Source organism: Diabrotica undecimpunctata, unplaced genomic scaffold (assembly GCF_040954645.1).
Source record: "Diabrotica undecimpunctata isolate CICGRU unplaced genomic scaffold, icDiaUnde3 ctg00002802.1, whole genome shotgun sequence".
NCBI classification, from domain to species: domain Eukaryota; kingdom Metazoa; phylum Arthropoda; class Insecta; order Coleoptera; family Chrysomelidae; genus Diabrotica; species Diabrotica undecimpunctata.
The window spans coordinates 1-10,841 of record NW_027314006.1 but is presented as its reverse complement, the minus strand read 5'-3'; the positions used below and the strand labels follow the sequence as shown (position 1 = coordinate 10,841).

At 35.7% G+C, this 10,841-nt stretch overlaps 1 protein-coding gene across 1 annotated transcript; it reads right to left on the bottom strand.

Moving 5' to 3' along the window:
• Window positions 1–648: 648 nt before the first annotated feature.
• Window positions 649–1,164, bottom strand: LOC140432090 (uncharacterized). The gene has a single exon (XM_072519931.1). It carries the CDS (start codon window positions 1,162–1,164, stop codon window positions 649–651), a length of 516 nt encoding a protein of 171 aa, XP_072376032.1.
• Window positions 1,165–10,841: the final 9,677 nt, after the last annotated feature.

Sequence of the window (10,841 nt, the reverse complement as noted above, 5' to 3'; positions counted from 1 at the left end):
CACGTTTTGCCAAACTTTATTTATTTGCCGGCAACGCGGCTCCAGCGTATTTCACATGATTCATTTTATGGGTCTAATATTTGCTGGCATATGGATATTAACATCTTTAGGTGGGTACACATATGCGAGCCGAATTATTTGCGAACCCTTTGCGAACGCTATATTCGTAAAATTTAGACAGCTGGACAAACCGCTTGCGAGCCGTTCGTTCGTCGCTCGTCACCAAGCACGCCCTGTCGGTTTTTGGAACGAACTCAAAGGATATTCGCAGTGGATAGTATTCGCAGCGATATTATCTGTTCGTGTAGTCGCATCGAGATTGTGTGACTTGTTCCTAGTTTTAATTTAGTTTATATTTTTTAGCATGAACTCAAGCCGCCTATGCCCATAGTCCACCCAACTTCGAAAGTTCGGGAATAGTGACTTCGTCCAGTCTTGTCTCATTCATCTCTCGCTCTTCAATGTTCCACCCCTAAGACTATGAATTCTGGCCCTTTCACCTGCCAGCACATGTAAAGGAACACAGCCGGTGATCACCCACAGAGCGGCAGCTGGCACAGTCCTGTAGGCACATACTACCCGCAGCAGACGAGTTCTGTCCACGCGTACCATGAACCTCTTGTAAGTTGGTATTTCTACCGCCTCACTTCAGACTGGGACCCCGTAGAAGACGACAGACTGCACAACACCGTGAAACGCCCTTCTCCTTTTGGATTTGGGTCCACCGATATTAGGCATTATCTTCCCCAGCGCAGCCATTCTCTGAATAGCTCTGCGGCTCACCCCCTCAAATGTTAACCCAACCCACCCTGATGGAGAGTTACTCTCAGATACTTTACGTACTTTTTTGGGCGTCACTCTCGCTCTCTCGTACTTAAATTCAACCCTATCTCTCTTTTTGTAACCTCTGAGTACTACAGCCTCCGTCTTATTCTCAGCAAGAAAAAGATCGTGCTCGTTCATCCAATCCTCAACGAGGACACACTCACACGTAATCCGAAGCAAGAGTTCCTCCCTGTCCCGTGCAGCCACCAGCATAGCAAAGTCGTCCCCGAATGCGAAGGGGGTAACACCCTCCCCATATTCGCAGTTTAAGACCCAGTCATATGTCAGGTTCCACAGCGTCGGACCCAGGACGGAGACCCCATCCGTTACATCCACCATCACACCATTTTTCACCACTATCTTCCTCTTATTGACTTATATCAGAACAAGAGGATACTCTAGGATCCGAAAAATTGTTAACATTTTCGAAAAAACTTAAAAGTTGACGCAAGGCCCGAAATAGGTGAGACTATGGCCATGCCACCAGAAGACTGTAAACGAAAAATAATAACCCCATTGGCATCCTTTAGGCGCGAAAAGGAAAAAGTTTTCAACAGGGACCGGTGGATCAGGACAGGTTGAGTTGAATAAAACAGAAACTCTCAAAGCATAAATTATATTTCACAAAATTGTCTTCATTGGACCAAAGCCATCTAATTAAGTAAAAAATGTGTTAATTAAAAATGAATAAAATAAATTATATATTTTTAGGTAGAGACAAAGCATATGAAAGTAAATCGTTTGCTTATGTTGCTATGCGATTTCTTGAAGACAGGGATACTCTGCCATCAATAAATAATACGCTTGCACCTCTACACAAACAAATATGTAACTTCGCACAAGTTGGTTCGCAGTTGGTTCGTTGCTTTCCATGGATTGTGACGAGTTTGCGATGAGTTCGCTTGTAAACATATTTTCAACGAACTGTTCGCAAATAGCTCGCGAGCAGTTCGCGAACAATTCGGTTCGCATATGTGTACCCATATTTTTAATGTGAGTAGTAGTCAAAAAGTTAAATTCACACCTGGAAGTTTTAACTCAAGAACTAATACTAAAATAGTAAGTAACTGGCAAAAAATAATGAATATGATCCACGTATAATATAACAGTTTATATACATTTATAAGCCCTTTATCTGGTAACCTACCAAAATCTTTGAGCAAAGATTTGTTCTTAGTAACTCATCTTTAAAAACCAACAACTCTTCAAGTGAATATATAAAAATAATAGAATCAAAGATCATATAAGCCGATGACCTGAAATATTTAGGGATCAGTTGCACTAGCAACCAGCAAACAGGTCAGTTAGAAAGAAGTTGAAAAATACAGGTAACTAAAACCATTTTAAACATTTCTTCTTCTGGTGTCTCACGCTTAAAACATATAGACGTTCCTCAGTCGTTTTCTTTATTATGTGGAAGTGTTTTGTAACTAAACTTTAATATCACGTGTGTTACTTTTTACCAGGTCCACTTTTTCTTCTGTTTTTCCTTTTTCTTCTTCTTCTTCGTGTTTTTATATAGACATGACTCTTTCTGTTTTTCCATGGGTATCAATCTAAATAGTTTATATTTGGCACCTCTTAGAATATTACCATGGTATCAAACGTTCCGTTGAATATTCAAATGTACACGTTCTCGCTGAGTCTTTGATTTGTGACGTGATCTGTCCATATAAAACTTCAATCCACATTTTAACAACCTCTAGTTTACATGAGTAGACCAATGTAGTTGGTATTGATATTTGTGTCCATATTTTTACGTCATGCATTTGGTTTTATTTTTTTTAATATTTAGGCCGTAATATTTGCACGTTTGAACTGGAATAAATGATCAATGTATACTTCTAGTTCCAACATACGGAGCAGAAATATTGACTTTTACCAGAAAAGTAATCAATAAGATACAATGGTGGATGCGCAAAACTTAATCCAAAATTGGAAACTTAAAAAAGTAATAGGCTCATGGACAGATAATAGAATAATAGAATACATAATTCAGGGTGCTCAAGTTCGGATGTAATGGAATTATTTACGGGGGGACTATGTTCAGCAGTGGACTGAAGACGGCTAATGATGATATAATACAAGAATCGTGTTTATATATGTCTAGAATAAACAAGGAAGTTAAAAAGTATTGATCTTCTATCTAAAGTGCCCGTTGGAATATTAAAAATTGGATATTTTTACCACAAATTAATCTCTGATTTTTGCAGTTTTTACAGTGAATTTCCTTCTCTTTTCTCCGCAATCTTTTGATTTCATTTGATACTTAGTGTATCCAGTGATATTTTTAGGTAATTTCTTTTACGTATTCTAACACTCGTCAAAGGTTTTTATCAGTTCTCATCATTTTACACAGTTTTAAGCAGTAGACAGTAAACAATAGTAGATCTTAGGTTACTCTACGTTCTGGTTAAAAGATTATTAGAAATTTTTTTTGTTCAGTGCTTCAGTGTTCTTATACAATTTGGCCTAGAATTTTTCTCCAGAGCTCAGAGAAAGCCCGTCATAAAAATCGTCCGTGCGTACTGCACTACGTCTACGACTACTCTACAGGTGATAGCGGGTACGCTCTCGATTTACTTCCTAGCTAAATAGAGAAAACAAGCACAGATAAGGGCTAAAGAATGAAATATTCGACATGTAGCAACAAGAATGCGAGGCAGAAAAAACAAGGCACAATGGACAAAGACGGTAATTCCTGATGTGAAAGAGCGTGATATCAGTGTTCATTTAAAACAAAGAACTATTTTTATACCCAATTCCTGACAGGACATGGGTCTTTTATTTATGTCATACACAAGCCGGACTATGTGTGCCCGAAGTTTCGTTTGCAAAGAACACGTCCCGGATGCACCGTTCTGAAGAAGTGGTGGTTTTATATGTGACGCAGGTCGTCATGTGTGTATGCCTGGACACGTCGTTTACTACGAAGGGGTGAGATTGCGAATGGGCTCCCGTACTGAAACTGACACATGACATACTTTGGGTTATCTTCCTAGAAGATTTTTGACTCTATAGAATAATACCGAATCAAGGTAAGTTTTTATAGGCCCATACCAAACATTTAAGAGTAAGGTAGAGAATATAGCGTAGAGGGTTTTTCATTCTTTGAATGGTATTTTCCAATAAAACTCATATCTCAATTACATAGTTAAACTTATTTAGCAGCTAAGGTAATGAAACTTTGAAAAAGTCTTTAATATTCACTTAGTACTTGGTTATTAAAAGATATTGGATTAAAACTTGTCGATCTCCTTTTTTGAGCCCATTTCAGACAAATTCCTTTGTGTTAATATCACTAATTCCAGCAGCTCTCATTTTAAAAACTGTTCAACAAGAAGTGCTTTGGTTACCAGCATCGTTGTCGTGGTAATTCTTTGCTGTTGTTTTTACATCATCTTTACTATTAAAGAATATTTTATAGACATCAATTTTTCAGCACAGACATCCTTAAGAAATGTCTAAATTTATTTAGAAATTCAAGCAGTAAGTCTTATATTGCTAAGTTAATGCTGGTTTGGAACCGTAAACTATCTGTTAAGAAGCTAGCAGAAGTTGATAAATCGAAAAAATTAAAAAAGAACACTCTGAGATAGCGCGTGAAATTCTTTTGTAAACTAACCAAAATACATATAAAAATGATACTGAATACCTGGAAATTACCATCTGGATCGATCAAAATGTCAGCTTATGCATGTGCGGCCAACGGCAACACGATGGACTATCTGTGGAAGCCCCACACCAAGAAAATAAACAATTCTGGGCAAACACCTGAAATGACCACGCTTGGATACGCAAAAGTAAAGTCAGTAACCATCTTAATAGTTAAGAAGTCGAATGATAAATGAAAATGTTTGTCTGAAATTATCACCTAAAATTACGAGGTGCCTTGATATTTATATAGTGAAAACTATTGTTTCTGCGAAAATAATAAAAACAACGCTAGATCGTACACTATCCGATGCAAAGCATTATTTTGCAAACAATTTAACTTCCTAAAAGAGGTTATTCTTACATTATTTGAGATAACATGCTTCTGAGAAAGCTGATCAACTTCGATAGAAATAATGACATTCTGGGGTTTAACTAGTTTAAGCTTATGCGTAAACGATCTTACTAGTTCAAGGTACAAAAAGGATAAATAGCCTACCTTACCAAACTGTACAATTTAAAAAAATAATAGAATATAAGTGCTAACATAAAATCAGTACTTTTATGTTAGAATCCCTAAATAACAAAGAAAATCTCCACATACTTTTTAAAAGTACAGTACAAAGTAATTTTGGAATAACCCTAACATTTTTTTATAGTTTTAAAATTACTTTTTTGATTTACTGTTTTTTGATTTACTTGATATCATATTTAGATATATCGTAATACTTCTAAAATTAATTTGGAGTGTTAAACTTCATAACTACTAATTTAAAATATACTCAAATTTTATACTCGTGAATTTTAAATAAATCAACAAACATCTATTATTATACCCATTAAATTTTTAAACCGCTTTAAGGATCAATTTCATCAAAATTTTGCTGTCGAAAAATTACTGAAAATATTTGTGAATGTTTGCAAACAAAGAATAGTTTATTTATAAAAATAATTTTGAAAATATATTTTAGACTCATGTTATTCAAAAAAAAAAAATAATAAAATAAATTTACAGGAATTGTTTATATTATTTCCAATATATCTGTTAACAAACATAGATTTTTATGTGTGACTTAGTTTATTGTTTGATGCTAAATGTAAATTTTGTAATATTATTTTAGTCAAATGACCTACGGATTATTAATTTTATGTTATATTTTATTTACCAAAAGAAAAAGTTGTTTATTCTAACCTAGTTTAAATTTAATTTCGCGAAAGTTGTCTCTCTTGAACGACTTAGTCTTCTCATGGAAACGATACTTTTGTTCGCAGCATTGCGCTTCAGGCTATATATAATTTGTTAATACAGGCAGCACACGAATTGACGAACAGACAGACAGTACGAACATGGGGAGATGCTGCCACTTACCGCGGTTGTAAAGGAGTTCCAAAACTCGCTACATTTCGAGGTTTCAGCAGCAGCGACACAGGGAACACAGAAGACAGGACAAATTACTAACCACACTGCAATACTATGCGCAGAATGCACGTGTTTAGCGGGTTTTGTCTACAAGGCGCTTAAGGTTCGGTTTTAGCCGCGGGGTGCTTTCTGCGCATGTACTACTAAGCTTTGGCGGATTGTGATTGGGCAATTCTTAAAAATTGGTGAGCATTGTATTATATTAATTGGCGTATTTAAACATTTCATCTCAAGTTTACCGTTACTTAAATCTTTGTAATTATGAGAATATAAAATACAAAACAGTACAATAAAAATATAAAATAAAATATTATTTTAATATTTACCCATAGTAAATTTATTGACTTATTGACCTATCGATTACATTAAACTGTTTCTCGTTTATAGATATAATCTAAATTGGCACATCTATAAAACTTTAAAAATATTTGAAAATATATGCGGGACTTGTATACGGGACTTACCGTTTAATGTTAGTTCTGCATACGGTAGTCGAGTCATATTAGAACACTAAATAACACTCAGTGGATTACCATTATCATCCAAGGGATTAATTTTGAAAATATTTTTTGGCTTTCTACTTTTGATAAACTGAGATAGGAAAAAAAGAGAATTTTAATTATCTATTATGCAGACAATTAATAGTATAAATTCGACATAGCTTTTCATGGTAAAAATATAATTTAATCCCCAATGCTCCAAATATATAGGTGATTAAATAAACTGATATCAGATGTTTTAATACGACTAACTATTATTTTAAATTACAATAATTTCTAACAATTATTGAATCAGAATTAGACACATTTTATATAAGAAAATAGTAAAAAGTTTAAAATTTTGTACATTTTAGGTAGATATAAGTGAGTATACTTTACTCATATCTCTTATTTTATCAGCCCATAGAACAGGCGGGTTTTAGAAAAGGCTATGGAACAAACGAATCACCTACTGGTAATAAAAAATCTTATAGAAAAATGCACTGAATATAATAAACCACTAGCTTTAAATATTTGTCGACTATGAAAAGGCATTAGACACCGTAAATCAACAAAAAATGTTGGAAGCCTTGACAGAATGCCGAATTGACTATCGGTATATAAATATAATTAAACATATATACCAAAACGCAACAGCCAGTGTTAGAGTGGGTGATCGTCAAACCCAGAAATTCCCGGAGAGAAACGGAGAAAAGCTTAGCCATCTAAGGTTTGCAGATGATATTGTACTAATAGCTGATAGGATACATGAGGCCAAAGAACTTTTAAATCAGCTCTACCTTTCCTCGCTAGAAGGGGGATTAAAAATAAATATATCTAAAACCCAAGATGATGACAAATCTTGTAGTCAGCGAATATATATGCGTAGGAACAAGATCCATAGACCAGGTAATGGCCTATAAATACCTAGGTCATGAGATTCGCATAGGAAAAGATAACCAAACCGTTGAGCTTCTCCGTCGTATAAGACTAACTTGGGCAGCCTTCGGCAAGCTGAACCATATTTTCAAATCGTCTGATATACCAATATGCCTTAAAAGAAAAACGTTTAATCAGTGTTGTTTTGCCAGTGTTAACTTACGGTGCCGAAACGTTGACCATGACAAGGAGAACAGTTCAAAAGATCCGTGTGTGTCAAAGGGCGATGGAGCGTGCTATGTTGGGCGTTTCACTACGAGACAAGATCCCAAATCGCCAGCTACGACAAAGAACAGGAGTGGCTGATGCAGTAGAGAGAGTAGCAACACTAAAATGGAACTAAGCAGGTCACGTGGCTCGAATGACAGACAATAGATGGACAAAGCGGATACTGGAATGGAGGACCAAGAGATGATGCCTACCGAAGTAGAGGTCGTCCACCAACACGTTGGACTGACGATCTAAAACGTTGTCATAGGAATTGGATGCAAGAGGCACAAGATCGAAATAGATGGAAAATTATGAGGGAGTTCTATGTCCAGCAGTGTGGATAGGCGAAGATTGAATGATGATGATGATGATGACTTTACTCAGAATTAATAATATTTCTTGCTAGCCTATCCCGTTTAAAAATGCAAACTTAAAACGGTTTCTGCTTAGAATGCAATGTCTTAGGCAACATACTAAATACATTTTCTCAGCTCGGACGCATTTATTGAAAAAATCTGGTTCGAATTAAGCATCTCACAGAAATAAGAAAGACACTTCAGTTAATAGAGTAAAGTTAGATATCACTCGATTATGATGCAACGGAAATATAGATCTTTTTAAGAGCCATACTTGTTATGTCCTTTAGGTAATATTTAGACCCAGGTAGTAAAAAACATTGATTTTATTACCCAAATAAACAGTAAATAAAGTCTTAAACAAACAATGAAGATTTTTCGGAATTGTGAATTTTATGAAACATAAAGTAAGGACAAAAACCCATATCGAGTTGAAAGAAGTCGTTAATGGATATAATTGGCAACTGATTTCCAATTCATTCAAATAAAGAGTTTGAAACATCTTTTTCCTTCTTTATTCTAGGTTAATCGCCTGTTAAACTTAATCCATCCACATTGATGTTCAGATTGTCGCTTCACCTTTTTTTTTGGGTCAGCCTATACCTTCTCTGTCCCGTTGGCTATTTATCCCGAGCAATACTTCCATTCTGCTTATATATTCATTCCACTCTTTTTGTTTCAGTTAAACACCTAAAAGTTAATATCGTCTACTCCTAGTATTTATTTTGCATGTTTTCACTTGTTTATCTGTCTAGAAGGGTCTTTTCAGCTATGCCACAAAGTATCTTCATTGCTGTTAAAGCAATCTTTTGGTTTTCATGTTTGCGGTGTATTTAAATTATAGGCTTTATAGCAGTTTTGTATATTCTAGATTTAGCCCCATTCTTCTTCTTCTTCTAATGGCGCTACAACCCTTTGTGAGTCTTGGCCTGCTTAACAATGTTCCTTTCATTCTGCCCTATCGGATACTTTCCTTCGCCACTGCCTGATGTTCATGGTTTTAAGATCTCTCTCTACGTCGTCTATCCATCTTTTACGGGGCCTTCCTCTTGTTCTGTTTCCTTGGGGCTTCCATCTCTGGACTACTTTTACAGCTCGATTATCTGGCATTCTTTCTAGGTGACCAAGCCATGTTTAGTCTTTGTGACTTTACAAATCTGACAATATCTGCGCTCTGCATTAGTTCATCCAGCTCGTGATTCATTTTAATTCTCCACGAACCATCGCTGCATTGGGTTGGTCCAAATATCTTCCTTAGTATTTTGCGCTCAAATATTCTCAGTTTGATTTTCATCAGTGGTTGAGAGGGTCCACGTTTCACATCCATATGTGACCACTGGTCTAATTACTGTTTTGTAGATTCTCAGCTTAGACTCACGATTCAGTAACTTACTTTTCATTAAGTCTTTGTATGCATAAAAGCACTTATTACCGCTAAGAATCCGTGCGTGTATTTCTTGACTGATGTTGTTGTTGTCATTTATTATTGAGCCTAGGTAGGGAAAAGTGGAGGCATATTTGTAGGTATGGTTGTCTACCTTCAGATTCTCATGTTCATTCGATTTTGTGCACTCCATATATTTTGTTTTGCTTTCATTTATATATAGACCAAACGTAGCAGCTTCTCGTTTCAGTTCTATAACTTTTTCGCTGAATACACTTTTGTTGCGGCTTTTATGGCAACATCATCCGCATATGCGCATATTTGCATAGATCTTGTATTAATACAGCCGTTTATATCCAGTTTTTCTAACAACAGCTTCTAAAGTTAGATTAAAAAGTGTTGTTGATAAGGCATCCCCTTGTCTAACTCCCATTTTCAATATCAAAGGCCTGCGTCATATCTCCATCTATTCTCACCATAGCTTTGGAACCCTCCAGAGTCATTCGTATAAGTTTAACCAACTTATTGGGTATCCCTAACATAGATAGTTGCTTTAACATCTTTTGTCGATCTACTCCATCAAACGCCTGTTTGAAATCTATATACAAGTTGTAAATAGGTATGTTATATTCAACACAGTTTTCATGTATACCTCTTAACATATGTATTTGGTCAATAGTTGACCTCTTTGGTCTGAAGCCACATTGGTATTCACCAATAATCTCCTCCGAAAACGATTCCAGGCGGCTATATATAATTCCTGATAATATCTTGTAGATGACATTTCAAACTGTTATGCCCCTATAATTTTTGCAGAGTCGTTTGTCTCCCCCTTTGTACATAGGAAGTATGATTTCCCACTTTCCAATCTTCTGGGATGACTTCTAGTGTCCATATACGGTCGATTAGTTTATGGATACGCCTCCATAGCGCATGTCCACATTCTTTATCAGTTCTGCAGTTATTCCATCTGTGCCAGGTGCTTTGTTATTTTTTAGATGTTAGCTTCGTTATGACGTTTATCGTTTCTTCCAATGTTGGTTGCTCAACTAGTTGTTCTGCTGTGTGGAGAATTATCTCTTCATTTTCGTGATTTAGCCCCATTACCAATGTTTTTATTTCGCTGTATTGTACTGTTTAGGTTCCTCCAAAAAAATTTCAAAAAACTGATTTTTTTTTCAAAAATTGCTAGAAAATACTCTTAGAAATAGTACAGAATTAGTCCCGAATGCCCACACGACCTTGAAATAGGTATTGAAGAGAAAAGAGCAAGAGCAATCAAGCGGTGAACTCGGCCGCTCAAGCGGGCCGGATAACCGTAGCTGTTTACTTTATTTAGCTTTCTTGAAACCACGTTTTTTCAACTAAGTGTCACTTGTATTTCGAAAGCATTACACTCATTAACGTAAACCAAACGGCACTTTACTCTTTAAATGTCTCTCCATGGTAGGTACTATAAACAAAAATATTCATTGTTATTTAAAAAACACATAAAGAATAATAAGTGTCGAAAAGGGGTAAAAAATTCAAAAGTCCGAAAACTCAATTTTGGTTCTCTAGGCTTCTCCGTCTGT

Coding starts and splice junctions, on each gene's coding strand:
- LOC140432090 (XM_072519931.1), bottom strand. CDS start 1,164: ATGGTGGATGTAACGGATGGGGTCTCCGTCCTGGGTCCGACGCTGTGG.